Source organism: Melozone crissalis, unplaced genomic scaffold (genome assembly GCF_028551555.1).
Source record: "Melozone crissalis strain CALT ecotype California unplaced genomic scaffold, PUWL_Pcris_2 ptg000016l_1, whole genome shotgun sequence".
NCBI lineage: Eukaryota > Metazoa > Chordata > Aves > Passeriformes > Passerellidae > Melozone > Melozone crissalis.
Genome location: NW_026535794.1, coordinates 21,411,632 through 21,425,712, shown reverse-complemented (window position 1 = coordinate 21,425,712; position 14,081 = coordinate 21,411,632). Strand labels below are relative to the sequence as shown.

General features: G+C 39.0%; 1 protein-coding gene across 1 annotated transcript in view; it reads right to left on the bottom strand.

Moving 5' to 3' along the window:
* RSU1 (Ras suppressor protein 1) overlaps nt 1-14,081 on the bottom strand; it is a 102,171-nt gene that overhangs the window by 76,169 nt on the left and 11,921 nt on the right. Inside the window, exons 4-5 of the mRNA XM_054273916.1 lie at nt 3,570-3,690; nt 64-182 (exon numbers count right to left, since the gene is read on the bottom strand). Coding sequence (XP_054129891.1) covers nt 64-182; nt 3,570-3,690 — 240 coding nt within the window. The remainder of the gene's footprint in view (nt 1-63; nt 183-3,569; nt 3,691-14,081) is intronic.

The window sequence follows — 14,081 nt, the reverse complement described above, 5'->3', positions numbered from 1 at the left end:
CAACTGCAAAGAGCAAAGCACCATATCCTGAAGATTTGTAGAGTTTTTAGAAAAGTTTCTTACTCAGATAGAAGAAGTTTCCTGGTAGGGAATTTTCATTTAAGTTGTTGTAAGTCAAGTCAAGAACTTCGAGTGCTGGTAGAGAGCCAAATCCCCTTGGCAAGGTGTTTAACCTGTTCATGCTGTAAGTAAAAGGAAAAAAAGAATATGACATCAGTATTCACTTCACCTAACAGGAATAATACAGGTCACAAGGTTTTTGTTTGGTTTTTTCCCCTTTTTTTTCCTTAAAAAAATTAATATATGCCAAGATTTCCTCTTGTTTTGAAATGGCTTTGATGCTCCACGATACTGAGCAGTCTTTTGCAATGCAGACCTTTTCATAACCTGTCATTCCCATAAATATACTGAAAACTTAAGCACTCTCAAGGGATCCTGTCATGTCAATCAGCAGCCACACCCAAAACATGAAGCACAAGGGAGAGAGGTGTCACAAGGCCATGCTCAGCTTTAACAGCATTCTGTGGAAAAAGCTGGTCCTTGGTAGATGACTTCTAACTAAACTACAAATTATCTTTTTGCACATCATGTTGACCATTTTTCATTCTGCCATGTAACTCTTTACCATGATACCAAACACAAAGGGGAATATCTCAAGTGCACAGTATTTATGTTCATTGATAACTGCTGCTCAAATCTCTTCCTAAGAACAGCAAATCTGTGTCACTACAGAACTTTTGATGCACAAGGAGCGTGAAGTAAATAAAATGTCAGTCCTGTGACTGATAAAGCTTAATCTAAATATAGCTCAATCAGCCAGTCTTCAGAGGTTTTAGGACAGCAGTTCCCACTGGTAAAAGACAGAACAACATGGGGACATATAACAGAAGGAAGAGATTTCTCTGATAACCTGGATCAGACAATGTAGAGAAAGGTAATTTTTCTCTGACTCCAAGAGCTTGAACAGGGTGATCTAGGGAATCTCTTGAGCTGCTGCAACAATGAAGGCAGGCACATGGCTGGAGATATCTTCACAGAATCTGTGTATGAACTGTTCATGTATGCATGTTTATCACATGAACAGAAAAAAACCTACCTACCAGCTTCTTATTCCTACTGTCCCTACAGCATGTACAGCAAGTATATATCTGGTGTGCATGGATCTTGCTTCAGTTGTCACTCAGGTTTGAAAGCAGAACAGGAAAGACAGAGCCTGAACAGGTAGCTACTGTCAAGAACAGGATTTTTTTCTTATGTAAATACTGGAAACAAACATGACCTTTCAGATGTCCCTAAACATACTCTGAATTTGATTCTCTTTTGACGTAAGAGTGATAAGCAACAGTCACTGAAGTCAAGAGGAGATGTTATGTGAATGTATGAATATCTGACACTTGAAACTATAAAAACTCTAGTCAATGTACTGACAAAATTGCACAAGCAAAAATAAGAAAGATCATATAAGCATGTGAGCAAGGTCAGGAGAAGCACATATACCATTTCTTTCACAAACTCAGGAAATAACCTCACCCTCCCTTACCCCTTTTGCATAAGCCAGTCCCAACAAAACAAGAACATGTAGAGATCACCTCTCTGTAGCTAAATCTAGATAAAAATCCTTCCTCCTCCTCATCCCCAGTAAGGAGTCCCATTATGGGCATACAACTCATATTGCTTATCAGCAATTAAAACACAGAAAAGCATTCTCCACTATTGCTACTGCAGAAGTGTCACTGTTTTAAGAACTGGTCTTTATATAAAACAGAACTAAAGACAGCAGATTGTTTTCCACTCCTGAAAAGGCATTTTTACCAAGCTGCCCTAACAGCCTTGCCTTTTGCAAGGAAGAGAGAGGGGAAAAAATGTTCTCCCTACTGACAAGAGGCAGAATGGTATCTATTCTTTGACAGGGACAGAGAACCAGCTCAAAGTTGCTGCCCAGCACTATTCATCCCTGCAGAAGTTCAAACACTGAGCTTGTGCCTCACCTACCTTCCAAATGTCACATTTTAAGCTTTCTGTGCAGCAGCACACCTTTTCTCTTTCCACACCACTTGACCCTTCCATGCCAAAGCCCTCCCCAAAATAATCTCTGCTCTTATTCAAGCCCCTCTCCCCTAAGGGGCTCTTCTGAAGCCCTCTAACACACACACTGCAGATGACAAGAGGGTTTCTAGGCTGTCTCCTGATAAACCTACCAGAGCAAAAATGTTTCCTTGTCACTGACTCCAAGGATGTCCAAAGCAAAGCTAAGACTGGGTGGTGAATCCTGTGCCTAGAAGACCACGTGTAAGGAGGGGATTAAGATGGAAGAGTGTTTAATCTCTAAGATTTTAGGCCACATGATACATGAAGATGGCAAACGTGGTTCCAGACCTGAATGTCTGTTGTTCCAAACACCAAGTGGTCTTTTGCATGACATTTTTTTCATTAATGCAGACTAACATTTGACCTATTTTAACAATGGTTGCTGCTTTAATCCATAGGAAGTGCACAACTTCTTCCTTCATATACTGCAACACTTCTATATGCCGTTCCAAAAATATGGTTCTAACCCTTAAAACACAAAGAATCAGGTTTCTTAATTAATATTTGCTCTGAAAAGCAATTCAGAGGTTGAAACAGATATTAAGGACAGCTAGAGATCTACTGTGACCAAAAAAAAAAAAAGATCAGGGAAGACAGATCATCATTAAAATGTCTATTGGCATTCCAACAGTTCAAGATGCAATTCAATTATCAGCACTTCATTAAAGTATCTAAAGCAGAATACACAGAGCTTAGCCAAAATCATCTGGTATTTTGAAGAGTAAAAAATGCTCAGTTTAAGGTGTTCAGAAATTGAATTTATAAAAATACAAACATTCTTTCTATGAGTAATGCTAAAGCTTAGGCCTACCACTGCTTTCCTCCATAGTTACACTTCAATATGCCCATTTAATTTTAAGAAGGTCTTATGCTTCACATTTGTTCTCTTAATAATTCAAGAAGGCCCTCCACAACTGTAGTTATTATAAAGTATCACCAGCTCTACCACAATATAGAATCTGAACACTTAATATAAACACCCCTGGCACAAATTCAGTCAATACCAACTTTTGAACTAAATGGACACCACACCTAATACATGCTGCTTCTTTTACAGGTTTAATACAAACTGAAATGTCTATAAACTCAAATTCAAACATTTGGAATTGAAGTCATGGATGTTTCTTTAAATCAGAACAGAGCTTGATTCTTATGCAGTAACCACAGAATTAAGAGGTAGTTACTACAGAAGTAAAAGTCAGTAATTGTTCAGTTTGACTTCAGTATTTGATGAATATTTATTGAATATGAGTTGCTGCTGTCCTTAAATGGTTATCAGTATACCACAGTAAGTGCTTGACCATTTACATCTGTTTATCCAGGACATTACCTGAAAACTCTGAAGCTGTAATTCCCAGATTAGCCTCAAAACCACTTCCAATAACAAACTTTACTATCAAAAAATAAGAAGTTACAGGTTCAGTTGTGACAACATTTGGTAGCACCCTTATTACAGCAAAGTTTAGCATTAAGATACGCACCCAAGGTTCAGGTGTTTGAGCTTCTGAAGGCTGCTTATCTGTGTAGGCAGCTCCTCAATCTGGTTGTTGAAAAAGTTGAGCACTTCTATGTTTCTCAGGTCTGCGATGTTTGCTGGCACAGCTGTGGAAAGTTTTCACAGTGAGAGACTGCAATTAGGGCAAGCTACCCAGACTACAGATGCTTTACCAGCACCTGGTGTTTGCACTGTTTGTACAGTGGCTGCAGCACAGAAAGCATCCCATTATTCCAATAAAAGCAAAGTTTATATCCAAAAAGCCTCCTGTTCTCAATACTGAGAGCACTCATTTTGTACTCTCCAAAAATTACTACCAGAATTGTAAGATATTTTGACTAACAAAGACCACTGCAGAGAGAGAGACAAGGACAAGTGCTCTTACAGACTAAGAGAAGCAGGCTGTCCTCTCAATTCATGCAGCACACAGAGGTCTCTAAAGAGCAGAGCCTGAGAGACTTGGATCATGACATTATTTGAGGGGAGAAAACATTAATGATACAAGTAGTTACAGGACAGCAGTTGTACTAAAGGACCTTAACAACAAACATAAAATAATCCCTCATTTTCAGCTATGGCCCTATCTGCTTATTGCTTAAACAATTTAGTATCCAAATTCTTGGTCATTTAAGAGACAACAAAATTTACAAACAAAAATAAATTCAGCCTTAAAAGAACTGTTTAGCCAAGCCCACTTTCAGTTACCTCCCTTGAGCGACAAACTAACTGATCAATACTCATACATGGCTACAGTGGATTACCAACAGATCAATAGCTGCTTGTTACTACCTAGAAACATGAACTATAAGGCAGAAACACAACATGAATGACTGTGCTAATGAGGTTAAAAAGCTATTCAGATTTGCATCTCTTCTCCCCTTAAACTGAGTGAGATTTAAGCAGCCAGCTGAGGTATAAAGGGGGTTGGCAAGTTACCTGCACTGAACCTTGCACCTGTGCTCAATATTCACCTTGGTTCAGTCTCAACTTTGCCTCAGGAATCCACAAAGTGCTCATCTAAATAATTAGAAGGTTTTATGAGGCCATGATTTTTTTTTATTTGTTGGTATGAGGCAATCTCAGTCTTAAAATGGAGTCAATAATGTTTACAAAGCGGAACATTGCAGTATGTCACATTTACTAGATTATAAGTCTAATTACAATGTGAACAATAATGGGATGCCTAACAAAGACTCTAATTACACTACATAAATATTACTGTTGAGGGCCATATTCATCGCAGGAGGTTTTTAGCAGACTTTATATAAAAGTCATTAAGGCAAACCTGAGCATTTAGAAGACCTCCCTTAGAGGTATTTTCTAACTGGTCCTTACTTATCTGTCATTCAGTGATAGTGAGAATTATGTGAGTTCACAAACTAAAGGGTATTTCACTACTACTATTATTTTAAATTATTCCCTAACAGAAGTTAACTGAGGATTTTAATTGGCATCATTCAGCTGTTTCCAGCCTCAATATTTCACCAGAAAAGTAATTACCGGTATTAAAATATTTTCCTTTCAGAAATTAGACTTCATAATTTGACTTTGATGAGATGCAACAGACAGGCAAATCATGTTTCTGATTTTCTCAGATACTGCATTTATGAAGACTAGGAATCAAAAGTACTAGAAAATATGGGTTTTAGTTTAGTCAAAGCTTTAATAATAGAAGACCAATACAGATATAACACTGTCTCCTGATATATCTGTTTAATCCCCACATACTGTATTTCATGTTGTGAATGACACTTAGGATACTTTATATCATTGTTTTCTTCAAGATATACTAAAATTTGCATTGGTAAGCAGGCTGAGATGAGAAAAAGACAAAATATTTAGCAAAGTATTTAAATGAAATGCTTTTGTGTCTTACCCTGTTAAATCAAAATGAAAAGCCCCAGTCCACAACTGTACTTTTTGGTTTGCCTGGAGGTATTTTGTGAGAAGGAAGAAGAGAAGAGTAGGTCAACACCAGGCTTGTGGTAGGGAAGAGAGGACTTTTTTTTCTAATAGTTTATTTTCTGGTTCAACAATTCAAATACATTTTTAATATAAATAAATGCTATCTTGTATTCAACAAAAATTAGAAGACTGAATTTAAGTCCTGTACTGATCTTGTAGCTAAACTGCACAGGATCAGTAGCTTCAGGTCCAAAGACCACTGGCAGTGAATCAAGGCTGACCAGGCATATCCTGCTCTCTGTTCTGAACTTCACATGACCCGACTACCATTCCACTACTATGTTGCAAAACTCTTCCCAGATACACTCGGCAGCCTGCTGACTGCCAAATCCCGAGACATTCATGTTCTGGCAATGCTGAATTCCACTCGAGTCTCCTTGTCACGATGAGCTGTGAGAGTGAACTGTCAGCATCCTGGTTCTGTTCACCCACGTGTTTACAGTACGATCTGCAGTGTCTTAACAACTCTCCTGAGACCATCTGCTGCCCAGTGTCATTAACAACTCCCCCTCAGCAAACACCAGGAAAATTTGGCAGCCCAGCGCCTTTGCGTTCTCCTGCGAAGCTTCAGTCACATCATGAAGCCCCATTCATGTGAAGTTTCACTTCACAAGACCAGGAACAGCTTCCCCTTGTTCAACACTGGAAACTGCATCCAGTGATTCACTATGACAGCTGTAGGCTTCACCTTGATTTCAAGGGTTGGTTGACAGTGAAAGACAGGGTCTATAGGCTGTCCACAAGGATTTAGAGGACTTTGTTCATGTTTCTGGAAATAAGGATTGGCAATTTGTTATACTTCAAAGCATTTATGCTCTTTTTGCCCTGAAGTTAGTGGCAATCCTTTAGGCACTAAAACATCAAGTTCTCATCAAGTTTACTCGAGGCAAATTATTACATTTTATTCCTATACAACCAGCAGCTGTTTAAAAGGTAACAAAATTATTTCCAAAATACAGATAAGAAGGATTAAATTTGACTATTCAATGACTATGCAACTCCACATTTAGAGTATCTTGGATCTGAGCCTTAAACTCTCTTTCAGCACAAGAGCCAGAAGCCAACACCAGACATGATCTTTACTAAAGGTCTGATGTTGCCCTCAGCTGGAGAGCAGGCACTGAGTTAGAGGGACCTTTCATCCAGGACAACTGGATCCTGCAGAGAAACTCACTAGAAACATCCAGATCAGTGACAGCAGCCTGGAATCACCTGTCTCAGATGCAACCCCTTTCCCATAAAGCAGGAAGTCAAGAGGTTCTCATACCACTACCTAGAGCTGACATGCAAACCCAGCTCCTTTTCTACACCCAACCTCTGACAAAGGATGAAGAACACAGGAAACAGAAAAGAAGAAAAAGTTCATTACTTTCCCTCTAGTTCCACTCAGTAATTCTTCTGCCATTCACACAGGTCTCAATAGAATTCCTCCTGTGGTGGCAGCTGAAAATGCACAGGCTTCAAAAAGTCATTATTTCTGAAAATGGTCACCAAGATTATTTCTTTTAAACATCTGTGAATCCCTGGGAAACAATAGCAATCCTCACAACTTCAAAAGTAAACAAACTCAGGTGTCTGCAAAATTAAGTTTCTACTTCTTTTTACCCAAAAGATGAAATCTGCTTTTTTTTTGGTTTGCTTAGTAAAGACACTAAACATTTCTCAGTAAAAAAGATGTGCATCAAAACTTCCTTTACAGTTTGAAACTAAAATAAAAAGCATTTTAAATAAGGAACTTCAGATGAAAAAAAAAACAACTAGAAGGGTCAATAGACTACTCAACTGAACAAGTGAAATGATTTAGTAAAAATATAAGTCGCCATGAGAAGAACACACAGTACAGAAACTGCATTAAACATTTCAGTTCATTTAACCCCTAACACTGAATATCCAAAATAAACATTGTCCCACTGCTGCTTGGAAAGTGCTATCTATAATACCTGATTATGCAAAAAATTGTGCATGAATAGGCTTGTAATCTCCTCAATAAATATAACCCCAAACGCTACAGAAAGCCTCCAACTCAAGTCAATGTTTTTTGAATCAGACATCATGAGAAATAAGAATGTTAATTTTTTAAAGTAAGATTAATTTATTTGGCAATCACATCCTTAGAATGCGATCAGCTGCAGAATCCCTAGCTTTTTCAGAATGTTTCTTAATGAAGTAATTTGCAGTACCTAGGAACATGATGTTCAGTAGTACTCCAAACCTTTACAGGTTCTAAGGGAATATTTATCCAAAAGAGCTATTAAAATAGCAGTACCTGACAGAAGAGAGATTTATGCAACTATGCCAGTTTCTCATTAAACTGTTCCACTGGAAAGCTGGTCAAGAGTCATACAAGGTAAAGAGAACTCAATGCAGACCTTTCAGAGTCCCATCAGTCCATTGTGGATCCCAAGCAGAGATTTCTTGCCAAGAGCAAGAACCCACGTTTTAAGACTGAAGTAAAACCTGAGGGCTCTACAACATAATAAACTCAGTTCTGTGGACTTGCTAATCCAGTTAGCATCAACAGGAAGCTTTCATGAGTAAGGATCCCTTAGTGTAAAGGTCATAAAGACATGAAATGTTACTCACATTTCATGGGGGAGGAAGAATTTAGAATACTAAATATATAATGCACTCTGTGCATCCAATATAACTGTACTCACAGAGCTAGAGTCATGTTTAGATTAATTTGACAAGGGTTCTGTTATACAGAAAGAGAAGCAATCAGCTTCACCAAAATGAAAGAGGAATTAGCAGAGGGAGAACACAACAGTTTTCATTTTAAATATTCATAGGCATGCTGATATCATATTTGGCAGCTAACTGGAGAGAATCCTGATCCCAACTGAAGCATACAGTACTTAATTTACACACTATGTAGTTCAAGTTTCCCCTTTTGCCCTCCCTTCACTCTTCCAAAGATGGATATTAATCTTCCTCCCACTGAAAACATTAAAAACAAACTTGTCTCCTTAATCTTCAGCTCTTTCCAGAAACCAGCAGGGATTTTTTATTTCAATTATCCACAGAAGAACCTCAGATATTAAACTGTTCTTATGAACATGTTTAAATTACACTATAGCTCAATTTGTCAATAAACATTATTCATTTAGAAGCTAGAGTCTAAGGAGAAGAGCAGTGAGCACAAGAAAGACTGAGAAGACACTGAGAATCAAGTGACATCTAGTGAAGAGAAAGGATAAATCTGTTCTTTTCTGCAAAGAGAGCTTAGGATGTCAGAATTTGGAGAGAAACCCTAGAAGCCAGGGGCTGAGGTTAGGAAGGGATTACTATGTTGAAAATACATCACCTAACTGCAAAGAACTGAAACCACACCAAAATAGCTCACAAAAATCTGATGCTTTTTAGCATTTTTAACAGTATTAGAGAATGGCGTGAATAAGGATATGTATAAAAATGTGGATATAAACAAGTACTTCATTTCTGCAAATAATTTTCAAGAGAACAAAGTGTTAGCCAAGCTTTTCAAATTACTGTGGTCAACCACAGCATCTTCATCTTCAATAACTGCTTTGTGAGAAGTGCACAGTTCAGCCCACACACTTGCTGTCTTATATTTAAGTCAGGAGAAAAAAAAAAAAAAACATGAGGTACACCATCCACAAAGCTGAAGAATGCAGGCTATGTACCCTTATTGCAGGTCAAATCATCTGTGTGTCTTGATATTTCAATAGCAGATGGTTAAGAGAAATAACTTCTGCAGGACAAAAGAACTTTAGTTGATAGTATTGAGATTTAATATTAGGCTTCCATCAAATGCAAACAGTATCACTAAATGCCAGTGAGTCTCTTCCAGGTGTTTGAACTGTTTAGGCATGATCTCTTCAGAGTTTCCCACAACTGCACAGTTGCTGGCTTTAGATAAATCAACCCGTCCGAAGTTCGTTCAGTAAGTTCACCTTTCCGTTCTTCAATATTCTCTTTACTTCAGTCTATTCAACTTGTTCTCTGCAGTTTACAAAAGGAACTAACCAAAGATATCCTGCACACAAGCCCTTGAACAATTACTATAGATTACCCTCAAAAGTGAAGATCACTTCAGCCTCTTACTCAAGTGTCCATCTACCTATGTGCCCAGCAGTGCTTATTTACAAAATTCTGCTTTCAGTGTGTCTAAAAAAATTTTCATTATTTCAGTTCGCCTTATTAGCTAGTATTTGGAGCTTAAACTTTTTACAGCACTGAAATGTTTTTAGAAACACACATAGGACTATTTCTCACTGCAGCTTGGATCAACTGAGTGTTTCCCTATTCAGCACTGCAGACTGCTGTGCTGACACTGCTTAGTGGGAACACCAGCCTGTCCTCTAAACACACTCACAGAAGAGGCTGCAGTAAAAAAGCTCACTGCTCAAAAGCAGAGTCAGCACATGTGTTTCTTGCTCCAGTTCTCAGAACTGGGAATTAATTAAGCTCCCTCCTAGTTTGAGCTTCCCACACCCAGCACTTAAAGCCACCTCTTAGGTCTGTGTGGCACAGAGTCCTCCCTGTGCCCCTCTGTTAGCTTACCCAGGCTTCAGCTGACTGTACATTTCATTTCCAGCTACCGGAGATAATACTGGTGGCAACCAGTCACCACATCTGCCATCATCACATCAAGATCAGGGAATGATTTCACCCCAAAGGTTATGCCACAGGAATGGAAAAAGTTAAGAGGCCAGAGGGTGAGCAGTCTGAAGGGAAATACTATGTTGTTATCCACTTCAATGCACCTGACTACTGAAAGAACACATAAAAAATAAGAGTACAAAATCAAGTACAAAATTAAATCCAGTTTCCCCTCAATCTACACCAAATATACCTTCTTGTCTCAGTCCTTCCATATTAGAAGCCAAAAAATTCTACTTGGCTTGTTAGACAGTAAATTCTGTAATACAAAATTAATGTTTTTAATGAGGTGAGTTCACTTTTGCAATGTTCACTTCCTTTGAAAATGCCAACTGCAAAATAGTCTGTATGTGGCAAGAGGATTTATATGGAGAATATAAACATGGTGAATTCCACAAAAAAAATTAGGGCTATTTTAAGCCACTGGGCTTAGATGAAGACACAAGTAATTTGTAGTAACATGTTGGAAAATGTTGAGAATTCAAAAAAAGGACTTAATATGCTTGCAGGTGTCTTTTAGTAAAAGAAGAAAAAAGTATCTGAAGAATTATGTTCAAGACAAGTGATTTGTGTCTAGCGTTGCTTTACTTATGGCAAAACTGACTTTGGTGCCATACAGCCCACACTTTCACAATTGAATTTGTGCATAAATTGGGCACTTTCTGCATGTATCCTTATACCATTACAGCACACAACTCTTTCACACATTATTCTGTTTCATTTCCCCAAATTTTCTAAGAAGCAAAGTTGGTATTATATACATTTAAAATGAAAATGCTCTACCATCTGTATTTTCTCAGAACCAAAGGTTTGGGAATTTTTTTAGGAATAAAAGAAAAAGCTAACAAGGTATTTAATCAACACATTTGAGTAGAACCCAGATGTCACAAATGTAGTAAGGCATATGTATAGGGATCTCCTTTTCACATCCTCCTGTGTACTGCATTCAGGAAGATATTTCCCATTAGAGATCCCTGCATCAGAAATGGGAAGTTAGACGAAATCAAAACATACCAAAAAAATGAAAGGCTTACAGCTAGCTTAAAGCATCTCTCCCACACACAGCTGATAGAAACTGTCAGGCACAAGTCCTGTGCTTTGGACACAGCCCTGGTCTCACCCTGCAGACACTGCCTGCCCCATTGTTATATTGTGTCAGGACAACAGCAGGGAATGACTTACCAGAAGGAAGCAGAGGCAGAAGCATAGTAGAGGAGAACACAAGAAATAACAAAGACTAAAGAGTACACGGTCATCTGATTCCTTCCAGAAGTCAGCAAATTAGTAATATAAATAACCTGATACCAGGCAAGATGCAAAGTGTCAGACAATACCAGTGGGAGACACCATCACACATTTCAGCAGACTGGAGAACACAAAGCAGCCAGACTGGGAAGGAATTCAGGACAGGCAGATGCAGTGTTGATGTCTCTGGACTACCTCCAATAGATCCAGGTACAGACTACAGCCAGAAAGGTGACTCAGAAAGGAGACATTCTAATATAAAAATTAAACCAAGAGATTTTAGCAGCATGCTAAAAAAGATCAAGGACACAGTCAAGAGGGTTAACAGCAACAAAAGGACAAGCTTTTGTGCAGGTCACACACAGAGAGAAAAACAATTTAGGAGATGGCAGAGCAAAGAAGCAGTAAGTCGTGTGAGCAGAAATAAAAAAGTTTTGAACTGCTCTGCTGAAAGAAAGCAAAATGTAGAGCGATGATAAAGGGTGACCACATGGCTGTCAAAAGAACAATGATCAATGAGACACAGCCATTCTGACACAAGCACATAGTGAACTCAAACAAAATTCAGGTCTGGAAATGGGAACCAACAGCAAAAAACGAATGGATCACCCCACAAAAAGGAAGGGACCAAAGATGACTAAAGGATTACATAAGAATCAAGGGAGAAGCAGTGAAAAGATCACAGAACAGTATAGGACAGTACATCAGAAGAATAGTAGAGGAGGAGAGAGAACATGACATCAGGTAACACAGAAGAGGTTTGAGTAAAAAATAGTTGCTCCTGATCTCTCATTATTTAATCATTTGATAATACTGGATAAGGAATCAGGGCACCAGAACAAAAGGATATAGAAACAATCAGGAGTGAGCTATGAATAGCAGGAAAATTCTGAGATCATTTACAGACAGCACACGAAATATGAAGCCAGTGAGCACAGGACCACCTGAGGTTAAGGAGACTGAGGAGAAGAGCAAAACGAAGTCGCTGAGCACCATCAGCGAGCAGGTGGGATGAATAGCTGCCAGCTGCCAGGAACACCAGCGCCTTCCCGGGAAAAGATGCTAAATGTGCTCAAAGAGTGACCTCTACTGGGCAAAGCACAGAGCACGGTACGGCACCGGCAGCGGGAACACTAGGGTACCGGCAGACACAGAATCTCTGCATTGATTTCTTCAAATGACTGCAATGTTAATTAACCACCACTGGCAGCTAAGGCAAATAACTGTCATAGCAGTTACAAGTCAAAGACTTAGTGCACATCCCAAAATAAATGAAAATAAAACAGGTTGGCAGCCTAAGAGTTGTACACATACTGATGACACCTGATGCCAATGCTGAAGTAGCCTTTAATACTCCAGCCTGCTTTCCAGTCACATCTTCCCCTCTGTGCCCTTCTGGCTGTGATAACAGACAAAATGAGCATCTGAAACCTCTTCAAACACACTTCCTATTCACAATATAATACATGGATTTTAATTGTCAAAACTTCATCAGCATGCCAAGGAAGGATTTCCCATCCTATACTAGGATGTGAAATTCTGTATACGTTCTAAGTGGCTGGAGAATACCTTGAGCTAGCTGACCTCATTAAATTCCATAAGGTTCGGTATCCCTTCATACTTCATGGCAAAATAGTACACAAAAGCTGCTCTGCTAAGAAAAAGCAGACAAGGCTTAAGCCACATTTTTATGCTCTAATAGAGCATATTCTTTATGAAACTGAGTTTTTTCTGTTGCTAGTTCTACACCAATTCTTTCTCATTCACAAATCTAGTGGGGCACAAGGGGACCAAAAATGAAACCTAACCTAACTGCTGACTTCAGCCTGCAAAGGTACTTTTTTCCAGTCAAAGGTATCCAATAGTTGTACCAGTACAATCAATTTACAAATAAAGTAAATAAATAAATAAATAAAACCCCAAAACCCCCTGAGCCCTCAAGACATGTGACAGACAAACCCTGCCATCAGCTCTGAATAAAATCCTTATCCTGACTCAGGTGATCTATTTTACACTGTGTCCCATAGCTCTACTTTGCTGTGCTTGAAATGATATGGGGCAAGACCCAGATTAAAAACAGACAAGCCTGGGGATATATATCCCTTCCTCTGTCTGACCTGGGTTTTCAGAATCTCAGTATTCTGCAATTCCAGCCTGTTCCCCAAAACCATTATTAAAACATGAACTCCAGCTGAAGGGCTCTGAACAAAATAGCTCTAAGTTTGATTTCAAGAATTTTTATGGCAAATTCCTTGACATACGACTGGCACTGCTATCCCAGCATGAAGCAGAGAGCAGCAATGTCACAGGAACCATGGCAGCTGCCCCTGCAGAACAGGCAGATCTACAGCAACACCTGAAGGTCTCTTTCCTCCTGCACAGAGGCACCAGATGAGCAAGTGGCCAAGACTGCTGCAGACTTTCAGTGACATTCCGCCTGAACTTGAGCGAAGCAGCCCTAGAAATACCCAAAACAGAAGCTTAAATACCCACAAAAATTACTACTGCTGCACAGATGATGCAGAAACAATATTTGTGGCTGACCTAACTGATCAAATGTGGTTTCTACAACAGTAGGTCCTGTGCCTCAAACTCCCCCTGTGCCCCTCTAGCAGAGCCACCCTAATTCCCTACCACTGTTCATAAAATGATCCTATTGAGCAGG